The sequence below is a fragment of the Thamnophis elegans genome, chromosome 5 (genome assembly GCF_009769535.1).
Source record: "Thamnophis elegans isolate rThaEle1 chromosome 5, rThaEle1.pri, whole genome shotgun sequence".
NCBI lineage: Eukaryota > Metazoa > Chordata > Lepidosauria > Squamata > Colubridae > Thamnophis > Thamnophis elegans.
This window is the reverse complement of record NC_045545.1, coordinates 8,286,463-8,309,873: the sequence shown is the minus strand read 5'-3', so window position 1 is coordinate 8,309,873 and position 23,411 is coordinate 8,286,463. Positions and strand designations below refer to the sequence as shown.

Sequence of the window (23,411 nt, the reverse complement as noted above, 5' to 3'; positions counted from 1 at the left end):
GGCACATGAGCCATCGCCCAGCTCACCTCCACCGCACATGTGTGTGCCTCCCCCCCACCAGCTGATTTTCAGGTCTCTGCTGCACATGCGGGAGACATGGGCACATGCGTGTGGGGGTGCATGCATGGGGTGGGGGGGTGCACCAACCCTCTGCGCCAGGTATTTGGTCCCAGGAGGCTTCAGGGAGGCCTGCTAGGCCCAAAATGGTGTGTGTGTGGGGGTGTCATGCGCATGCACAGGATGGTCACATACATGTGTGGGGCCAGGGGTCATGCGCACACGCACAGGCGGAAGGGCACATTGCATTGTGGGTGTGCACAATTTCAGCACGTGAGGACAAAAAGGTTAGCCATCACTGTGATAGGCTAATGTGATTAGCAAACAAGCTTTGTGGGATCAAATAATCTCTTCTATGTGCTAAATTACTAATTATCTACCATTATGCACTAACTGTAACTGCCTGCAATGCAACATTTAATATGCAAAATAATTGATGTCTTTTTGTTTTTTTAGCCCAGCAGAATCATAAGTTAGTTATAGAAAGTACTTCATCAAACTTTTTTTTAATAATTTTTTTTTAATTTTTAATTTAAAACAAACACAATCCTTCTTCACATGCTACAGAAAGTGTATCAGTTGGTTACAAAAAGACTTTTGTGCATCTCTTCCACAGTCAACAAAAATAATTCATATTAACTCAAGCATTTTAACTCAAATATTTATACATATCACCATCATCATATCTCCATTTTCATTTGACTATAATTGTTTAAGTGTCCATCATAAAATATACCAAAATTTAATACATAACCACATACTGGGCTTTCAATTACTATTTCTAAAATCCTCCACTAACACTAAATCCTTATGTCCTATTCTAGCTAAACATCCATAATATTTAATAACAAAGTTTTCTAATCCTCCTTTCCAAATCACTATTTAAATTTACATCCAATTTCCTTATATTATACCCATATCTATATATACGTTGTTATTCTTATCCCTCCTTTATTTGACTATATCCTGTGTTTCCCCCCTAATAATCAAAACTTTAACCTTGAGCCGGTGAGATTTGAACCGCTGAACTGCAGATAACAGTCAGTTGAAGTGGCCTGCAGTACTGCACCCTAACCACTGCGCCACCTCGGCTCTGAGTTGAGGCCAGCGAGGCACCCTTCGACATGAGTGACACCGAGTTGGCCGCACCCACCAAGTCACATGACCACCTAACCACGCCCACCCAGCCGGTCATTAGGCAGATCATATTAATGGTCCATGGGATTTAAAATTATGAATTTAGTGGTCCCTGAAGTCCGAATGGTTGGTGATCCCTGGATTAGAAGATTTCCTAGGTGGTTTTGATTTCATGGTTTGGGTTGGCTGATCTTGAAATAAGTGAAGAAAACTTTGACTTGGTTAATACCGCCATCAATTCAGGGCTGTAGACTAGAAGAATCCTGGAAAAAGTTAGTGCTTAAACACTTCCATGTTGTTGCCAAGAACACAAGTTGGACATACCCAGCTTGTCACTAGGAATTCAGGTTTAAGAGCTGAATTTAAGAGTTTACCGTATTTTTTAGCGTATTAACACGCACTTTTTTTCCTAAAAAAAAAAAAAGGCTGAAAATCTGGGTGTGTCTTATACATCGAATACAGCATTTTTGCCTCCCAAAGCCCCGCCCCTTCACCAAAATGGCCGTGCATACCCTTATGGAGGCTTTCAGAAAGCTCCTGGGGGCTGGGAAGGGCAGAAATGAGCAAAAAACGGGCCGTCTTTTGCCTGCCCAGCAGCACTCTGTAAGTCTCCATAAGGCTATGCATGCAAAAAATGTTTGACAAAAAACAAGCCGTTTTTTGCTCATTTTTGCCCCTCCCCACTCCCCAGGAGCACTCTGCAAGTGCCCCCCCCAGACTATTCATGCCTTTTTTAAAAAAAAAAAAAAACGGGCCCATTTTTGGGAGGTTTACAGAGTGCAAAAACTTTTTTTTCTTTTGGAAAACTCTTTAACTGATTGATAAGAATTACATTGATCAAGTGCTGTGCCAGCAGAAACACCTTCCTATCTGCTGTATTTGTATCTATCTCTATTTATCTCTTTCTATCCCTGTACCTACCTACGCATACTCACTCTCTCCCTACCTACCTACTGTACTTCTCTCTCTATCCCTTTATCTACCTACACACCTAACTACTCTCTCTCCCTCCCTCCCTCCCTCCCTACTGTATTTCTCTCTATATATATTTCTCTCTCTCTCTTCTATCCCCTTATCTATCTATCTACCTACCTACCTACCTACCTACTCTCTCTCCCTACCTATCTACTGAATTTCTCTCTCTCTCTATTTCTCTCTCTATCCCTCTACCTACCTATCTACACTCTCTCTCTCTTCCTACCTACCCACTGTATTTCTCTCTCTCTATTTCTCTCTCTCTATTTCTTTCTCTCTCTCTCTCTCTCTCTCTCTCTCTCTCACCCTTTATCTATCTACCTACCTACCTAACTACTCTCTTTCTCTCCCTCCCTCCCTACTGTATTTCTCCCTCTCTATCCCTCTATCTATCTACCTACCTACTTTTTTTAATTTGCCTCTTCAAAACCTTGGTGCATCTTATACTCCAAAAAATATGGTACTTTTTGTAATGAGAAGATTAACAAAATATGCTGACTACAGCAGGACAGTTGGATCTCATCTGTGACGTTGCCAATAATAAAGTAGAATTTTGTGGATTTCAATAGAAGAGAATATTTGTAGCTCTGAATTAAGTTGAGTGCTCCTTGGTGCTCTCTGAGCTTGCTTGTTTTCTTGCAGATATTTCATTACCCACCAGGTATCATCATCAGTGCTAGAAGGGAATGCAGTTTGCTCTATGACAGAGAGCAAACCCCATTCTTCTAGCACTGATGATGTTACCTAGTTGAGCAATGAAAAGTCTGCAAGAAAAAAACAAATTGAGAAAGCACCAAGGACCTCATGAAGATTTATTTTGCTTTTCTTTTATAACAATACAATCATGTCACAATAATTACATCTACAAGGGCTTCAGCTTAAATCGTATCTCCACGCTACCTGTTGAAGTTATCAAAAAATTTCTATCATTGTCCCTGCTTAGTATATGTGTACTACTTTTTGATAGGCATTTAAACACCATTGTTTTGAAATTTGGATCCATTGCAGAATGACAGTCATTAAGTCTAAACTGAATAGAAACGAGTATGGTTTCAATTAAATATAATTCTGCAAACAGATAGTCTGTTCTAATTTTGTGTGAAAAGTAATTGAATAGCAGTCCCTGCATAACTCTTGAAGACTCTTAAAAGAAACATGTTTGTTAATTTTTCCTAGTTTGTTAGCACTGAAGACAAAATAAGCTTAGAATTTGTTGATCTAGTACTTTCAGACATTGCAAATATTCTCAGTTGTCTGAGAAATACTTTATACTTGTTACCTCTACTCAGACCTTCACAGAGGAGAGAGAAATAGGACTATGTCTACAGCATGGTATATCTTGCTTGTTCTGTTTGCCAATTGTGTGAAATTGGAGTGAGCAGCCTGTGGTCCTATGTACTTTTTTCTTTCAACCTCAAATCACACTTTAATTATGTGGAAAACCGGCAGTGAAATTTTCCGCCATGTTGAGAAGAAACTTATTGGAGACATATAGTGGGTGCCTAAAAATAGGTCTGTCGCAAAAGGAATCTCCCCTCCCCTCTAATGATCCCTGAAGCTATGCCCATATAGAGCGTGTACTCCTACCCCCCTCAATTTTAAAATTGATCTTTGGCCACCAAAATTGCACCTTCTCTTGTTGCATATGTACAACAATATCCAAACAGAGCCTTTTTCAGACTTTCACAGGATACAATAGGAATCAGGGAGATCTGTTTCATTCCACTTCCCTTCTTCTCAATATATTCGCTATACATATACAGTGGTGGGATTCAAATAATTTACCAACCAGTTCTCTGCCCTAATGACCAGCTGGGTAGGCGGGGCTCGGTGGTCATGTGATCATGTGAGCGTGGCCAAGTCAATGTCACTCAGGTCGATGGGCGCTTCGCCTTAGTTGTTACAATGGTAATAAGGGTTAACTGGAGAGGCAGTTTCTGTAAGCAGGGCAATAAAGATTAGGCTAGAAACAACACCAGAATGTTTCCTTCCTGCCTTCCTTACAGGATTAGCCCTGTAAAGTGGAAAAAACCAAAATGAGATTTCCTCCAAGAACTGGTTCTCCGAACTGCTTAGAAAATTACCAACCGGTTCTCCCAAATAGGTGCGAACTGGCTGAATCCCACCACTGTACATAGACAACATGCTTTGAAATACTTTATGTGTGTTGTTGCAATCATAAGATTTGAAAGCAATGAAAAATAGAATTTCAGATTTTGCTCCCTCCCTCCCATAGAAATACGGCATGTAAGCAACCCATAAATTGGAATGCCATTTGGGAGAGACATTCACTAATTTATTGATGGAACTTTCCCCTCATTTTCCATCTTATGCTGAATCACGAATAAATATGTCATCCTCTTGACGTAATCCCATACTATATTTCTTATTTGCAGATTAAGCTTCTTGATAACGTACCATGATTGCATCCATTCTGTATATCTGGGAATATACTTAAATTCCAGTATAATTATTTTTTTTTAAAGATCTTGTGCGTGTATATAAGCATCCGTATATTGGTTATGACAAATAATATATTTGGAAAAAAAAATTGAGTTAGGTGGAACAAGTATTGAGAAATTTAGAATATATGTTGTCATGACATAACAACATGTCAAAACAGCAAAGGAGTATCTAAAGGCATGATGAGCCTAATGGGAATGGATGATTTGGATGTTATGTTGTAATTTCAGAGACAAAGCAGCAGTTTAATAATAATAAAAAACACATCTTACGCCCAAACAATTATTTGAGGCTCCTAAGCCTCTAATGTATACATGGAGAATGTCTGATATTGGAATTACTATGTATATACTATATAAAGGATGTTTTAAAATCCTTTAAAAACATTTCAGCAATATTGTAGAAAACAAAGAAATCGTATATAAAATTAAAATACATATTTGCAGCTTTTTTTTTCAGTTCAAAAGTTTTATTTCTTTTAAAACAAACATTTCATCATTCCTCAATCAGTAAGACATCGAAATACAATTTTTTGTGTGTCAAAATAGTTCTAGTTTACCACCAAATTCTTGTCTAATGTATACCCCTCCCTCCCTCCCCCTCCCCCCCAACCCCCCTCCTCCTTCCCCCCCCCGACTTCCCAGAACCCGTACACGGTATGGATTTTTAACAAACACAGTCTAAAATCTATTGAGAAAAAAGAAATAAAGAAATTAATGACATTCTACATTGACCTTAGCTTCTTCTTGCTGAACTAACTTTAAACAATTTAAATCATTTCTGATCTTAAGCATAGGCTAACTGGAATTTCTTGGTCCTGTATTTATTTTGTATATAGTCAATCCATTTTTTCCAGTCTCGTTTATATCTCTCATTTGAGTGATCTTTAAGATATGGCGATATTTTAGCCATCTCGGCTAAGTCATATTTGCAGCTTTTGATCGTATTTCCATATGTTTAACTCAGCATTGTTCTCTTTGTTTTTTATGTTTAATTCATTTTATTGTAATTGGATAGTTATGAGCCACCTAAAGACATTGAGAATCAGATGGCATACAGGTTTACTAAGCTACTGTTATTGCTGTTATTGTTGCTGCTGTTGCTGGAACACTGGTAATAAAACGCATCTCATCTAATAAGCATTTTGTTCCATAATGAAAATATTGAAATTCATATGCATACCAAACTAGCAACATGAATATTGAAAAAAATGATTTCCCCAATAGGTAGGAGAATATGTACCATATTTTTCCGAGTATAAGATGCACCAGGGTATAAGATGCACAAAGGTTTTGAAGAAGCAAATTTTTTAAAAAAGTAGGTGGGTAGATAGAGGGATAGAGAGAGAGAAAGAGAGAGAAATACAGTAGGTAGGTAGGGAGAGAGAGAGAGTAGTTAGGTAGGTAGATAAAGGGATACAGAGAGAGAAAAAAATAATAGAGAAATACAGTAGGGAGGGAGGGAGGGAGAGTGTGTGTAGTTAGGTTGGTAGGTAGACGGATAGAGAGAGAAATAGAAAGAGATAGAGAGAAATACAGTACATAAGTAGGTAGAGAGAGAAAGAGAGTAGGTAGTTTGGTAGGTAGAGGGATAGAGAGAAATAGAGAGAGAGAGAAATGCAGTAGATAGGTAGGGGGAGAGCGTAGTTAGGTAGGTAGATAAAGGGATAGAGAGAGAGAAATACCATAGGTAGGTAGAGTGTGTGTGTAGGTAGGTAGACGGATAGAGAGAGAGAAAGAGAGAGAAATACAGTAGATAGGTAGGTGTTTCTGCTGGCACAGCACTTGATCAATGTAATTCTCTTCAATCAGTTAAAGAGTTTTCCAAAAGGGAAAAAAAAGTTTTTACACTTTGCAAACCACCCAAAAATGGCCCATTTTTCATGAAAACAGCCCTGGTTTTTTTTAAAAAAAGGCATAGCCTTGGGGGGGGGGCTTGCAGAGTGCTCCTGAGAGGGTGTGGGGGCCAAAAATGAGCAAAAAATTGTCAAAAATAAAAAGCATGCTTAGTCTTATAGAGGCTTATAGAGTGCTGCTGGGGGCGGGGGGAGGGAAATGCCCCATTTTTTGCTCATTTCTGCCCTCCCCAGCCCCCAGGAGCTCTCTGAAAGCCTCCATAAGTGTATGCATGGCCATTTTGGTGAAGGGGCAGGGGGCTTCAGGAGGCAAAAAAATGCTGTATTCGATGTATAAGACGCACCCAGATTTTCAGCCTCTTTTTTGAGGAAAAAATGTGCGTCTTACACTCCGAAAAATACGTTAAGTAAATAACTATGGATAGAATTGATTATTGGGTTTGCTTTACTACTAACCGGATGAAAATATTGCTCTTTGTGGTCTTCAGTGTAGAATTAATCTCCTTCAAAATGCCTCTTGTGTTGACATTCTCTTTTAGCTCTGTTTATTAAAAAAACTTTATTTAAAAAAAAACTTTATTAAAAAGATTCCAAGCTGATAAAAAATGAGCTCAAAGTATTTTATTTTTAAGAAATCGATTTATAAAAGAATTACAGTAATAATACAGTAATACAGTAAGGTTCTGTATTACCCTCAAGACAGAAACAGAGATTCATTGACCATGAATGCAGCTTTTTAGTTTCTATATTCACCCTTTCGGTATTCACTGACTGTTTTTGTCCCATATCTGTGCATGTAGAGAAAAGGCTGGTAATGATTCCCTTTAAAAGAGAAAGTGAGTTCAAGATCAACTGTAGAGAATGCAATAAATACGAACAGAATTACTTGTGGAACTTAAATATGAACAACTGGCCGGCTTGTATTACGCAAAATATAGGAGGGTACAGTTATAATGAAATGTTTTGAGTATAATGGCGTGGCTGTAATTTACTCCCACAGAAATCTTGAGTAGTGGAGAAGTAAAAGCTTTCTTCTTGGCTCCAGTGAAAATCCATTTTGTCTGTGCAGTTCACTGAGGAAGAGATTTTGTTATCAAGAAGCTCAAGTATGACAGCTCTTTGATTACTTAACATTTTAATTGAATTTTTTTTTTTTTTGCTTAGACAGTGGCCATAAATCTAAATTCAAACTTTTTAGTTTGCCGTGGAGAAAGCATCTCAACTGGGAGTAAGTTGCCAAGAGCAAAAGGTGTTGATTGCTATTATGCACGTACCTCAGTTGTGCATTAAATTAAGGACGTGCATTTTAATTTATGATAATTTCAAGGCGGGATAGCAAAAATCTTAATTAAATTGAAAGGTTTTTTTCCCCAGTGCGATAGATACGCTGTGCCCGATTCTTATTAATTAAAAGCAACCACCCTATCTGTGAACCCATTAGAGGATCTTCTGATTTGCTTAATCCAACTTTTCACCAGCTCAGGGGTGGGTTTCAGACGGTTGGCGGCGGTCCCCGCGAACCGGTTGGTCGGCGAACCCGGAAGTAAATAACTTCCGGGAACGCCGAAGGGTCCACCCGCCCGCGTTTCTTACCCGATTTTGACGAGTTCTGCGCTTCCACGCATGCGCAGGACGCATACAGCGCCTGCGTGATCCTCCAGGAGCAGCTGGATCATCACACAGACGCTAGTACGCATGCGTGCACTGCGTGCGTGCACGAGGACGCTGGCGGCCCCGTTCCAACTGAACCAGTTGGAACGGGACGAGAAACCCACCCCTGCACCAGCTGTAGGAAAAAAAAATACCAATCTTAAGCCATCACAACTTCCTAACAGTCATGATATTCAGTTGTGATGTTTGGAACAGTATTTGATTCTCACAGTGGTTTGCAGTGACATTTTTATTGCATTTGGCAGGTATATATATATATTTTTCACTTTTCAAAATGGTCTCCTACATTATTGCCAGAAATAGAAAGTCCTTCAAAAGGTCTATTATATTTTGTGACCATTCCTTTTATCTTGCTGAATCCATTGTGCAGCAGTTTGTTTGTTTTACTTATTGAAAACCTGCTGTGTTCTGGGCCTAGTTTTGTACCGCAGGATGTGATTTAATTGTTTTCCTTCTGTTTTTGTTTTTTTTTAATTTTTTGCTGCCTGCTACGGTGCCTTTCCTTAGCGTATTGTAATGATCCTGGTAGCCAGGAAGGCAAATCATTATTACAGTGCTCCTTAAATTCTTAGCCAATAACCATCTTTTGTCCATTTTCAATCAATATAAAGCAGATGTTTAGGTCAAAGTTCTGTAATATTATTTAGCCTCTGCTTCGTTTCCTCATCTCTGAAAGTGTTGAAAGGGATAATTTTTTTCTAAATACAATAACACTGTATTGCTCTCAAATGTGGTTGAACTCAGATAAACGTTGACTCTAGAGCAGTGATCGCTAACCTTTTTGCTATCGTGTGCCAAAAGCAGGGGGCGTCGTACGCATGTGTGCCCACAGCCATAATTCTATGCGTCCGCCTCCGTGCATGCATGAAGCCTCTGGAGGGTGAAAAACAGCCCAACTCACAAACCAGAAATTCGGGAATGGATTTCCAGGTTCCATTTTGGGCCGGTTTTTGCCCTCCGGAGGCTTCAGGGAAGGGTGAAAAATAGCCAAAAATGAAGGTAGAAATCAGTGGGCCAGCGCGTGCATCCATGCTGGAGCTGACAGGGCAACGCCTCGCATGCTTAAAAAAAGGCTCTGCGCGCCACCTGTGGCACACGTCCCATAGGTTTACCATCACGGTTCTAAAATCTATATTCTAGAATTGTGGGTGATTACTTTTTCCCTTCCGAGCACTGCCTTGATAGTCATTGGAAAGGGATCACACATTTCCACTCTGTTTTTGATACATACCTGTTCTGACCCCCCTTGTTCCACACCAAAGCACTCCAAGCCAAAGATACTTTATGGAATTTATTAATAGACAGACAGGTCCTTGGCAGCAAAACGGCACAGATAAGCCTTGGCAGCAATCCAGCCTGCCTAGCTCACAATACTGTTCTCCAACATTAGTTAATGCGTTGACTTCTGCAAAAGGGGCGTGTGCACAAGCAGTCCTTTTATAGTCTGGAGAGGAGCCTAATGATCACCAGCTGAGTGCAATTACCTCCTGTAACTGCGTAACTGTTCCTTACGCCTTTTAGCTCTCCGGTGCCGGGCATCTAGGAACAACTCACTGCTGACGTCCGGATCACTCTCCCTTGTCTCCTCCCCACTGGTCCAAGGCTCAGGCACCTCCTGGTGGCCAACCAGCCTCTCTGCGCCCTGCTCGGAGTCGGAACCCTATCCAGGGTCCTCCACATCCTCCAAAGGCGACTCATAGGGCCCCTCGCTATCGGAGTCTGGTGGCAGCTCCAATGGCCCCTGCTGGGCCACAACACACACCCATCTTAATGCCTGAATGCTTTTTAATCATCTGTTGTTTTCTCTCTGTTAGATAGGGTGAACATATGAGACAGGACTCAGGCTTCAATGACAACAACAGCCCTTTATTCAGCAAACTATGTTACAGATCTAGCGCTGACCTGTCTGAGAGCCAGTCCTTTTATAGGGAGCAGTCAGATGGCTCAGCCAATCGGCTTTGAGTATTTTCTGCAGGAATGGATGACCTTGGTTGAGTCTATTGCTCCAGTCTCAATATGTGACTCTCTTCCCATTGTTTCTATGTAGAAAAACAGAGGTTTTTGAAGTTAGGCTAAGAGTCTTACATAGCAACAGAATGGCAGATATTTGTCATTAATTTAATTCAGCTGAAGGGTGGAATTGCTTATCCAAATAGCAACTTCTGATTTATGCACGCCATCAACTCTTCAAAGCCATAGTAAGAACATATATGGATTTCATTTGATAGTGGTTTTTATTTCATTTTATTTGAGGATGGTACTCCTACAACCTCTTGAGAATCAGACAGATGCTTTTGCCTTGGTAAGAGGAATGGATCAGAGCCTCTGGTTTTGCACATTAAGCTAAATACCCCACAAGCAAAGCCATATATGTTTGTTAGTCATGCTTGCTTGTGATAGGTTCCTCTGGGTATATTCAGAAGAGTTTATATCATCATAATGCAGACATAATTGCCATACAGTCTAGAAAGCCTGATTAAGAATGAAGTGCAAGGAAGAATGATGTGTTTTAAACTCTTAGAAGAAAATCACATAAATTCTAAAATATCCATTAGTTTAATTCATAATTTAGTAAAAAAATAAACTTTAGAGATAATTACACATTTATTTTTATACAGATTAATAAAATTAATGCTTAAAACAACATCTATCCACAAAAGGGGGCGCCACTACGGCCCCTCCGGGTCAGTGGATCCCGGAGAGTTCCCTGGTTTACCGAGGAACTCCGGGAGAAGAAACGCCGGAGGAGATGCCTAGAGCACCAGTGGAGGTCCGATAGGTCCGAGGCAAACCGAGCACTCTTAACTACCTGCACCAAGGACTATGTCCGAGCATTAAGAACTGCAAAAAGATCATATATTTCTTCCTTGGTTGCGTCCGCCGAGTCACGCCCAGCCGCCCTGTTCAGGATAACCCGCTCCCTCCTTAATAGGAGGGATGCGGGAGACCCCTTGCAGGGTAGGGCTGAGGATTATGCTCAATTCTTGGCGGACAAAGTAGCTCGGTTTCGATCGGACTTGGACTCCACCGCAGTAGATCCAGCTGAGACACAGGAGGATCATTTGCCACATCAGTTCTGGGTTGAGTTCCAGGAAGTTGCCTCTGGGGATGTGGACAAGGCCATCCGAGCTGTAAGTGCCTCCACTTGTATTCTGGACCCGTGTCCCTCCTGGCTGGTGGCCAACAGCAGGGAGGTGACACATGGCTGGATCCAGGCGGTTGTCACCGCCTCCCTTCGGGAGGGGCACTTCCCCGCCGCGCTCAAAACGGCGGTGGTGAGACCCCTCCTAAAGAAACCATCATTAGATCCAGCCATCTTAAACAACTTTCGTCCTGTCTCCAACCTTCCCTTTATTGGGAAGGTTGTTGAGAAGGTGGTGGCCTTTCAGCTTCGACGGGCCTTGGAGGAAGCTAGTTATCTTGACCCCTTCCAGTCCGGCTTCAGACCTGGTTACAGCACAGAAACCGCTTTGGTCGCATTGACCGATGATCTCTGGAGGGCCAGAGATGGAGGCTATGCGTCCATCCTGGTTCTCCTTGACCTCTCAGCGGCTTTCGATACCATCGACCATGGTATCCTTCTGCGACGACTGCGGGAGGTGGGAGTGGGAGGCACTGTTTTGCGGTGGTTCTCCTCCTACCTCTCGGACAGGTCGCAGTCGGTGTTAGTAGGGGGGCAGAGATCGTCCCTGAGGCCCCTAACATGTGGAGTACCTCAGGGTTCGGTCCTATCCCCCCTACTATTTAACATATACATGAAACCGCTGGGCGAGATCATTCGGAGGCACGGGATAAAATACCATCAATATGCGGACGATACGCAATTGTATCTGTCCGCCCCGTGCCAACTCAATGAAGCGGTGGACGTGATGAACCGGGGTCTGGAGGCCGTTAAGGACTGGATGAGTGCTAACAAACTGGTGCTCAACCCGGATAAGACCGAGTGGCTGTTGTGTTTCCCCCCCAATAATTTGGCTAATACACCAACGCTTAGGCTGGGGGGTCAAATTTTATACCCCTCAGATAGGGTCCGCAACTTAGGAGTCCTCCTGGATCCACAGCTGACTTTTGACCATCAGCTGTCAGCTGTGACCAGGGGGGCATTTGCCCAGGTTCGCCTGGTCCGCCAGTTGCGGCCCTACCTAGATCGGGGGGCCCTCACAACAGTCACTCGAGCCCTTGTGATCTCTAGACTGGAATACTGCAATGGGCTCTACATGGGGTTGCCCCTGAAGTGCATCCGGCGACTACAGCTAGTCCAAAATGCAGCCGCGCGAGTGATAGTGGGCGCACCTCGATTCGCCCACGTTACACCTGTCCTCTGCGAGCTGCACTGGCTGCCTGTTGGTCTCCGGGTGCGCTTCAGGATAATGATGACCATCTTTAAAGCACTCCATGGTAGTGGATCTGGGTACTTGAGAGACCGCCTTCTGCCGATTACCTCCCTAAATCGACCAATCAGATTGCACAGACTGGGCCTCCTCCGAATTCCATCTGCCAGTCAATGTCGACTGGCGACCACACGGAGGAGAGCCTTTTCTGTTGCTGCCCCGACCCTATGGAACGAGCTCCCCATGGAGATCCGCACCCTCACCACGATCCAGACCTTCCGCGCAGCCCTCAAGATCTGGCTCTCCCAGCAGGCCTGGGGATAGGCTTCCAATTACCCGCCCGAGTGTTTGATTGCTGAATGAAAGTTGTGTTTTATTATTTTTCTTTTGTTCACAAAGTGTTTGTTTTGACCTTGCACTTCCCCTCCCCTGTGGTTGTAAGCCGCCCTGAGTCCCCTCAGGGAAAAGGGCGGCATATAAATCCCAATAAAACCTATAAAAAAAACCTATAAACCTATAATTGCTTAAGCAAATGGGAAAATAATTAAATTTAGAGAAGAGACATTAATTCTTTTTTTCCCCCTTCTGTTTTGTAGATTGCTTTGAAATATGATCCACAGGTAGAAGAAGATCTCCGCAGCTGGATTGAAGAAGTTACTGGCATGAGCATTGGCCCAAATTTCCAGCTGGGCTTAAAGGATGGCATTATACTATGCGAGTAAGCAATGCTTTTAAAATTCTCCTTCATGTAGATCTGTTTAAGCCTAAAACACCAGCTGTTGGGCGTAGATCAAAATTTATAGTTTCCATTTTTAAAACGTTACGTACACATGCCTCTGTCTTAGAAAGGCTATACATGCTTTCTAGAGATGTGTATATTACATAATTGTTGACAGTGCAGGTTTGAAGAACTGAACCTACCAAAATAACTCTGTAGAAACAACAAAATATAGTTCTCCTTTATAACCGTCTCTTCAGCTGAATCAACATTATCAACATTTTGTGCATTTTTTGTTCTCTATGAAATAAGCTTGCCTGTTACTGAAATACCCTATAATTTTCATGTCAGGTTTTTAAAAACTGGAACTTCAAGAAACTTCTTATATTTTGCATACAGGAAAATGCAGTGTAATGGTTGAACAAAATTATAAGTTAGCTTAGTCCATGGAAAATATGAAACTTATGCAGCTTGATCATTTTCTTATATGAAGGAAACATAAAACCCCTTTGATAGTGGGATTAATAAAATAGATTATGGCTTTGAAAATAGAAAAACGCCCTTTGCTTCGTCACTTTTTCAGGCTTATCAACAAACTTCACCCAGGATCAATAAAGAAAATAAACCAGTCCAAGTTAAACTGGCATCAGGTAAGCTATGGTTTATTTTTTATTTGTCTTTTCTTTAAGGAGAATTGCAATGAATAAATGTTAATGGCCAGCGGTTTTCAAAAAGAGGCTTGTTTTTCAGGAACCACAAATGGTTTACAGTATTAACTTCTGTAAAACACCAATGTTTGTGCGACAGGATTACTAATTTTAGAAGGTATCATCCCTGTACATATATTTCCTGCAAATGGAAAAGGAAGGAGGAGGATAGTTCTTAAGAGAAATCAGAGAAGCAGAAGTTTTGTTAAAAGCTTTCTTGGGATTGGAGAAATTTCTATCTCTTGGCAGTTTTTCTCTAAATTTTTATAGCTGAAGGAATCTGATACCATGCACTGACTTTCCAAATGGCAGAGTCCTTTAGTAATACAAGAATGAAAATCAATAACTGCACCTTCTTATTTTTTATCCCATTTTTTTAAAGGAAATGATTGTTCACATTATATGTACCAGGAAAAATTAAATGGATGAATACCCACATCCAACAAAGCAAACATTCAAATGCAACAGATGCTGAAGCAAAATTATTTTTTGCAACAATAGTATAAATATTATAGGATCATATAGCTGGGCACTTCAAGATCGAAGTTGAATAAAATAAAATCACACTGTTCTGATGCCATGTTAGTCACTGAAATATTCTCTTCCTGTTTTCTGTTCTGCTCCATATGCAAGCGTCATTTAAGTACTATTTTCCTCAATTAAAAACATCTTATTTACAAATATATGCACCTAAATCATAACTCTCATTAAAAAGAGCCAGAACAGTGAATTGAAGGAGGTTGCTGGCAAGGTAGCATTCCTCCCCATCGATGTGAATTCCACCTGATTTATTTTCTCAAACAATAGCCCTCCACAATTACAGGTTCCAAGTAATGTATAGCTCCACTTTTAAGTAAACAAACTGTAACAAGTCGTAAAAGTGTGACTTCCTGCATTTGTTTTTAGCTGGAGAACATTGGAAATTTTATCAAGGCTATACAACAATATGGCATGAAACCACATGATATTTTCGAAGCAAATGATCTCTTTGAGAATGGAAATATGACCCAAGTTCAAACATCATTGGTGGCCCTTGCAGGCTTGGTAAGTACATTGATCCATGGAGTCCAACGCACAATTTACCATCCTTAGTAAATAACAAACCTTATAACATTGGTTCACATCATTTGTTACCTAAAGAAATGATAAAACAGGTATGCCCATGAATTTCATAGTTTGAGTTCAGGAAAGCCGTTAAAACCTGGCTGTTCCGGCAGGCCTGGGGCTGTTGACCTTAGTGTTAAGGCCCAGCCCCGATTACAACGTATGTGTGTTGTGAATTTTAAACTATTTCTTTATTTATTTTGCTTTTTCTTCTTCTTCTTCTTTCGTTGTAAGCCACGCGGAGTCCTCCGGGATTGGACAGCCTATAAATTTAAGAAATGAAATGAAATGAAGTGAATTTGTATTATGGCTGCCTTAAGAATTAAATTAATGAATCCCATTAATTTGCCTGCCCAAAGGTCATTACCTTACTATGTAACGTCAACAAAGCAATGGGTCAAAATGTCAAATCAAAGATCTGATCATTGATTTTGAATAAACATTGCAAACCTTAATTCTTTCACAGAGGCTGACAATCATACAAATTCCATGCTTTACTTACTTTCTGTTGTGCGACTAGGAGGTGTGGGAGACATTTGCACGATGCCTTAATTTATGCCATAATTCATCACCACTATGTTGGATAGTTGTATCTTAACAATAAGTAATCAGAGAAAAGTGCAAGAAATACTAAGGGGATCTTGCTGTGAAATAGATTAACAATGATACAATGAAAAACTGATACATATATGAATTGAATATTTTAGAACTTTTTGTTTTAAAATGGATAACAATGAATTTATGTATACTTGATAGAGGATTGGTGATATAATGTATAACCCTAAGAATATATTACAAAGATATCTTGTTGATAAATAATTTTAATAAGGAAGTAATTAAAAATTGGTATATATATGAAGTGACTAGAATACCTTGTTGAAAAATGAAGGAGTAACATCTTTGTTTGAACGTATGATGTACAAGGACAATAATGAACATAAGCATACTCGATAGTTGATTGGTGGAATTATGCATAATTGAAAACAGTGATATACAAATATAAATGGTTGGTAAATCTCTTTCATATTGGGATCTGTGATTATATAAAGGTATACTGTTATTAAAGAGACAATCAAGAATGTAAGGGAATTGGGTTTATTGAAAAAAATAATATTAATTGTAATTGAATATACATTGTACAATGAAAGTGAGGTATTTAGTTATACTAGATGAAAAATCTGTGATTGTAAATGCATTTGAGAATATGGATGCAAAAACACTTGTAACCAAACGACATGCTGTATGTAATGGATGAGATCATTTTTTTTAATATTGTTTTTTTTAATGTTTAAAAATAAAAAATAGATTGAAAAAAAAAAGAAATACTAAGGGGATCCCTGATGCTCTCTGAGCTTGGTTATTTTCTTGCAGACATTCCTTTACCCAAACTAGATAACAACATCAGTGCTAGTATGGCATGGGTTTTGCTCTCAGTTTATGTTCTAGTGGCTTGTCCTGTCAGTGTTGGTGGGAGAGGCCTTGGAGGTTCTTGGGTTGGGCTCTTTACTGTTAGCATATTTGGAAGTTCCTTGATTTGGATATTGTTTACTACATGATTGTTGGCCTGAAGTTAATCAACATTAACATTAGACCAACAATCAAAAAGTAAACAATACCTTTGTTTCGGGTATTGGACAATATAATCTGAGAGCAAGCCCCACTCCTTACTACCATAGCACTGATGATTTTGACTAGTTTGAGTAATGAAACGTACGCAATTAAACAAGCTCAGAGCACTAAAGATGCCTCATTTTCTATGTATATTGAAATGGAATTATAAATACCATCAACGCAAAAGGGAGTTTGCTCAGAAGCTGAAATACACCAAGTGAATTAGAGGAAGAGTGGGAAGCAGAGGAGAGAAGAAAGATAGGAAGAGAGGGATAGGAGAGAGGGTGAAGGGGGAAGATGAGGTGTATAAGGAGGAGTGGTAAGGGGAGAGAGGAGAAGGAGAAAGGATAGAGTAGAAAATGATGGAGGGAAGACAGGATATAGAAGAGTCGGAAGTAGAGGAGAGAAGAAAGATAGGAAGAGAGGGATAGGAGAGAGGGGGAAGGGGGGAAGATGAGGTGTATAAGGAGGAGTGGTAAGGGGAGAGAGGAGAAGGAGAAAGGAAGGGGAAGTAGAGTAGAAAATGATGGAGGGAAGAAAGGATGTAGAAAGGGGGAGGAGAGAGGGGGAAGAAAGTATCGGATAAGGTATAAATATGGTGTATGGAGAGCAGAAGAGCCAATAACTGGTTTTTTTCCCCCTTTGGTAGTTGATGGTAAGATGAATTGATGCAATTACTTAATAATACAACATGATATTGACTATGTAATAGTATACATGTGATTATATGCTATGAAAATGGAAAATAAAAAAGTTTTCTAGGAAAGATGCCTCACTTCAACTACAAATATTCTCTCTTATTGGTACAAGAAGTACTAAGTGTAATTTTAACTTACATCTAGGCAAAAACCAAGGGATTCCACACTACAATTGATATTGGCGTTAAATATGCAGAAAAACAAGCCAGAAGTTTTGATGCCGGAAAACTCAAAGCTGGACAAAGTGTGATAGGTTTGCAGGTAAGCAACAAGGGTAAAGGTACTAAATTAATATGCAGAGAAAGCTTTTGGCATGTAATGGCCTAAGATTTATAACGTAGCCCCCAAAAAGTAATGAGATTGATATTATCACGGAACAGTTTCCCAATAGTTCCATCATGAGCTACTTTTAGACCATACTTGGCAATAAGGCAACTTTTTTTTATAAAAAAAGGTGCTCCAGGTAGATTCTTCAGCTCAGAAGGTAGAAGCCACAGCGATTTATTCCAGCATAGGCTATTTTATTTGTTACTAGCCCTTCTAGATGAGATTAGGAATCCAAAGTTATGGATGTTAATGTTACTATTACTATAAAATTACAGTAATAGAATCTTGCAAGTCCCCCATCCCCGTTATCTTCATGAGAACTAGGGGTCATTTCTGAGGCACTTTCTTGAATTGAATTTCTGCTCTAGACTCAACTCTCTGTCATCTGAACTGTTTTCTTGGTTGTTGCTTCCTCCTCTTCCTCAAGCTTATTCCTTATGCTAGTTGCATTTACAATCATGTTTACCAGATATTAGACTTTTTGCAATAGCAATAGCAATAGCAGTTAGACTTATATACCGCTTCATAGGGCTTTCAGCCCCCTCTAAGCGGTTTACAGAGTCAGCATATTGCCCCCAACAACAATCCGGGTCCTCATTTTACCCACCTTGGAAGGATGGAAGGCTGAGTCAACCCTGAGCCGGTGAGATTTGAACAGCCGAACTGCAGAACTGCAGTCAGCTGAAGTAGCCTGCAGTGCTGCATTTAACCACTCGGCTCTTCTCTGCATAAGATATAATAATAATATTGGGACCGGGAGGGTGGGGAGAGCAGAAAATGTATCCTGTGTTCACAAGGAGACAGTTGACTAGTCCAACATGGCTTTTGCTTTGTATCAGATGTATAGATATTATCAAAGTACAGGGGTGTGCTTCAAAAATTGTAGCAACGGTTCGCTGTCCTGTTGCTGGATGATCGTGGCCTAGTCAGCCTCCTGTACCATGGCGCCAGGGAGGGGAGGTGCTTTTCACCTTCCCCAGGCTCTGGAGGCTTTCCTCGAACCTTCATGGGGGCGAAAACTGCTTCCCCCGGCTTCTGGAGGCCCAGAAACAGGCCCGTTTCTGGACTTCTGGAACCTCCAATAGTCCCATTCCCCCCTCTCTGAGTTGGCATGATGAACTGGCTGTGTGGAGACTCCTGGGAGGGGAGGGGGGAGGCAAGGTGGGAGGCGAGGGGCAGAGTGGGCGGGGCCAGCCAGGAGTGGGATTTTGGGGTTCACATGCGCGCAGCACACAGATGCGTCTTAGTACCTTCGTGACACTCCGCAATGCTCCAGCTCCGCAAAGCTTTGTGCAGGCACTGTACATGCCATGTGTGTGCGTGGCAGCGCAGAAGCTTTAAAACACAGGTAAGGAGCTCGGGCGGGCAGGTGGGCCCTCCGGAGCACCGTACCAGAGCGTTATCCAGTGCTCCGGGCTGGCTCTAGTACGCCCGTACCAGGGCATACTGCCTGCAACCAACCACTGTACCTATCACAACAAACATTTTGGGAATTTTGTTTTCTTTTAAATTGTATTCTCTGATTGATTGTAGATGGGGACTAACAAATGTGCCAGCCAGGCAGGAATGACAGCTTATGGAACTAGGAGACATCTCTATGATCCAAAGATGCAAACAGACAAGCCATTTGACCAGACAACAATTAGCCTGCAGATGGGGACTAATAAAGGAGCCAGTCAGGTAAGGAATGTCTACTCTGTGATCTAGATTTCCAAACCTTCTGTATTTAATAGTCTAATTATTGGAAAGGACTGACTCTGGTTTAGTCTCACTGCGTTTTTTATCCTTCAGTTAAATCTTGGGGAAAAGCAGGATATTCTGAAGGCTTTTCTTTGTATTCTTTACATTATTCTGTTAAGGACTTGTTAAGTAACAAGAGTCCTAACAAGTTAGTTTCCCCATGTTCTGTGTAGAGCTATTAAACAGCACTGTTTAATGAACTTTAGTTTTGTGGTATTTCACATGGATCCTAGTTGTACTATTTAAAGACACAGTGGTACCTTGGTACTTGTTGTTAATTGGTTTCTGGTGGTGTGATGACAAAGGTGGGTTCCTACCGGTTCACACCAGTTTGGTAGAACCGGTTCGTCAAATCTACCGAACAGGTTAGAAGAGGTTCCACCAGTGGACCCAGAAAGCAGGCCACACCTACAGAAGAGGTTCCAAAATTTTTTGAAACCTACCACTGTGTGATGGGTACTAAAAATGAGCACCAAACAAACCATGTGATTTACTGCATGACTCTTTGAACTGTCCCTCTTCCTATGTCAGTGGCCTTTCCAGCATGGCTGACTTCCTATTCGCCCTCTTTCCGCTGCTTCCTTTTTCAATGACCTTCTAGGCATGGCCAACTTCATGTCCGTTCTCAGCAGCCATCCCACCTCTTCCGATCATAGTGTGTCAAGTACCAAACAAACAATGAGTACTGGGACATTTTCGCATCAAAATGTGTTGAATACCAAATCCAGCGAGTTTTGAAGCAGTAGAGTACCCCGAGGTACCACTATAGTCCTCAACTTACAACTGGGGCTCCAAATCTCAGTCACATTAAAAATAAGATGTCACATAATTGCTTCACTCATTGACCACAATCTCAGCATTCCCTGTTTTGGTCATTAAGTGATCTTGCAGATTGTTAAGCGGAGTCCCAGGTAAGTAACGTGTTATGCCTTGTGAAGGTGGGAGACTTCTGTCACAGGCCGCTTGTATTTCTCCTCTCAGGAGTTGAAAAACCTCCTGCTGAAACCTAAGCAGAACTTTTAGCCCAAGCAGGAACAATTCATGTACAACCTGCACTGGATCAAGGCCTTCTCCACCCTCCAGAAGCATCTCACCTGCCTTACCTTACCACCTTGCATCTCCCCTCTGCATCTGAAAATCCTCCCACCAATCAAGCAGGATTTTCAGCCCAAATGCAGAAATTTGTGTACGTCCTTAGCTGGGCTTCCCTCATCCAGAAGCACCCACGTTCCTTACTTTTAACATGCTGCCTCTCCAGTCAAGGACTAAAAATCTTGCTTAAGATTTCAGCTCAATTCTCTCTGAGGGCTGGCTGAAAGAAGAAGATCATCCTGTAGGATTTCAGCTCTGTGGCTGCTTGGATTTGGCATGGAGGTTTTCAGCCAGCCCCCAGAGACAAGAGAAAATCTCCTTGGCAAGTGGCAGCAACTTACATTGGCATTCTGGGGAAACCAGAGAAGTTTACAAATGACAATCAATATGATCACAGGGTGCTTGGCAACCAATCAGAAGTGCCAACATGTTTGCCAGGCACTTGGATTGTGATCATGGGACCAGGAAAGTGATGATGTGCAACATTTTGCGATTGTTAAGAGAAGCCTGTAAAGCTCCCTTTCTGGGGCCATCATTAATTCAAATAAACAAACATTAAGTGGACAGTCTTAAGTACTAACTATATTGCTAGTAGTTACTATAATCCAGAGGTGGGTTCCTACCAGTTTGCACCTATTCGGTAGAACTGGTTCGTCAAATTTACCGAACCGGTTAGAAGAGGTTCCACCAGTGGACCCGGAAAGCAGGCCACACCTACAGAAGAGGTTCCAAATTTTTTTGAAACCACCACTGTTGGGTATGTAATGTCCCACAGTTATCTACGCATTAATAATGATCTAGTAATATTTCCTTATACATTTTAGGGACCTTTCCTTACATAATTGGTATTTTCTTTCATACTTTTGGATTTCTAATTTCTGTTTCCATTAGTTAGCAATTGCTAAAACAAATCCCACGTGAAAAAGTATTCAAAGCCCTCTTGATTTTAATTGTCAATTTATTTATTCCTGCACATTGTAATATTTATTCATTTACATATCTGTTTTTCCACCGTTGTGCAAACACAATTCCAGCAGCTGCTAACATGTGTAAAATTAAATATATATTATACTCCCTTTCAAATAGCCAACAAAATATTTCTGGTTTTAATTCCATATCTTGCTTTACGATTGCTTCTAACCACTAACTTCTGAATTGGCTACTTGGACCGACCTAAGTACTAATTCATAATTTCATATCCGGTCACATGGGCGGCAAGCCATTCCTATCCAGTCACACGGGCAGCAAGCCACTCCCATCCAGTCACATGGGTGGCAAGCCACTCCCACAAAGGAGGCCACACCCACAGAGTAGGTTCCAACAATTTTTGAAACCCACCACTGCTATAATCCCTGAAATATTCTGTTTGTTTGTTTTTTAGGCAGGGATGCCTGCACCAGGAACAAGGCGAGACATCTATGACCAGAAGGTCACATTACAGCCCATTGACAACACTACAATTTCACTACAGATGGGCACCAACAAAGTGGCCTCACAGAAGGGGATGAGTGTGTATGGGCTTGGACGGCAAGTGTATGATCCTAAATATTGTGCTGCGCCAACCGAACCGGTCATTCATAATGGAAGCCAAGGAACAGGAACTAATGGATCAGAAATCAGTGATAGCGATTATCAGGTAGAATATCCAGATGACTATCACGGGGAGTACCAAGATGAATATCAAAGAGATTACCACGGTCAATACAGTGACCATGGCATTGATTACTAGGTTTGCCTCAAAAGCCCAGTATTAGTTTATTATTTTATTCAAGAAAAAACGAAACTAGCCTTGTGGAATTGTTACCCATCCTTTACACATTATGCTTCATGTACTTAAGGAAATACTGCCTTACATAACATTCCTTTTTTCCTTTCTCTGCCCTGTTTTTCTTCTCTAGTTGCCTTTAATGCTGTAACATTTTGCGGTCTGCAGCATAACCAATAACAGCATATGAAGTAAAAAGGAATACTGTGAAAGGGAACTTCTCGTATTACAGCCAAGTCTTTTAATAATAAGGAACTATGCATTTTTTTTTTTTTTACAATCTTGTCCTGAAATAGGCATTTTGCATACTATACCAAGCTTTTCCTTTAATTTTTTTTTTCATTATTTGCAGCTCCAGTCTGTGGAAGACTGTTAAATGCTTTTTATTCATAAATTTAATTCTGGACCCATACCATCAAAATAAAGGTTTTAGTTTAATAGTTTAAAAAATGTTGGTTTTGTACTTGCTTGCTTATCTCCTGAAGTCATAATAGAAATAATAAATGTGCATTTGTGGTTGTGTATGTTTCATCACAATGTCTAAATTCACCGACATTCTAGGAAAAGCTTTCTTTTTTTGTTTTTTTTTAGAAAGGAACTAGTATTAAGTTCTGAGCCCACAAAAATCTTTACATTTTGAAGGTCATTGACTTTGTTTCCTGTGCCATAATATATCCATGTAGAATTGCCTTTCCTTTGAATTGTATTTATTGCCACATTTCTCATCATCAACTGATCTTGTTGTATTTTTTATAAATAAATGTTGTTTTCTTGAAGACGTAGAACATGTATTATTAAAAAAAAAAGACAAATTCTAGTGACAGAAGTCATCAAGGAGTCATATGGAGACAAGCAACTTCAAAATCAAATTAAGTAAAATTATAACAAAGTAGTAAAAGGCAACTGCCTATATTATGGGCGTCAAACCCGCGGCATCACGTTGCCGTCACGTGACGTTTCACAATGTTTTTTTCCCTTCACAGAGTTGGGGTAGGCGGGGCCTGCGTGTGATTCATCCGGATTGTGGGCCACCATTTTGACATCCCTGGCCTACAGTAACAGATGCTCAACCTGAAAACTAGAAAAATAGAAACTCTACGTTGTTAGAAGCGCAACACTGAAATAGGATTCTATTTAACTAATATTGCTGCTGATTAAGA

The 23,411-nt window shown here is 40.7% G+C and overlaps 1 protein-coding gene across 2 annotated transcripts in view; it reads left to right on the top strand.

Moving 5' to 3' along the window:
- Positions 1–23,027, top strand: part of CNN3 (calponin 3) — a 40,680-nt gene extending 17,653 nt beyond the window's left edge. Inside the window, exons 2-8 of one of the 2 annotated variants that reach the window (XM_032218120.1) lie at positions 13,086–13,207; positions 13,791–13,857; positions 14,821–14,958; positions 17,472–17,588; positions 19,188–19,334; positions 21,868–22,122; positions 22,385–23,027. In XM_032218120.1, the coding sequence (XP_032074011.1) occupies positions 13,086–13,207; positions 13,791–13,857; positions 14,821–14,958; positions 17,472–17,588; positions 19,188–19,334; positions 21,868–22,122; positions 22,385–22,402 (864 nt within the window). In that variant the 3' untranslated portion in view covers positions 22,403–23,027. Of the gene's footprint in view, positions 1–13,085; positions 13,208–13,790; positions 13,858–14,820; positions 14,959–17,471; positions 17,589–19,187; positions 19,335–21,867 lie in introns of both variants that reach the window. The other variant, XM_032218119.1, reaches the window with a different exon arrangement.
- Positions 23,028–23,411: the final 384 nt, after the last annotated feature.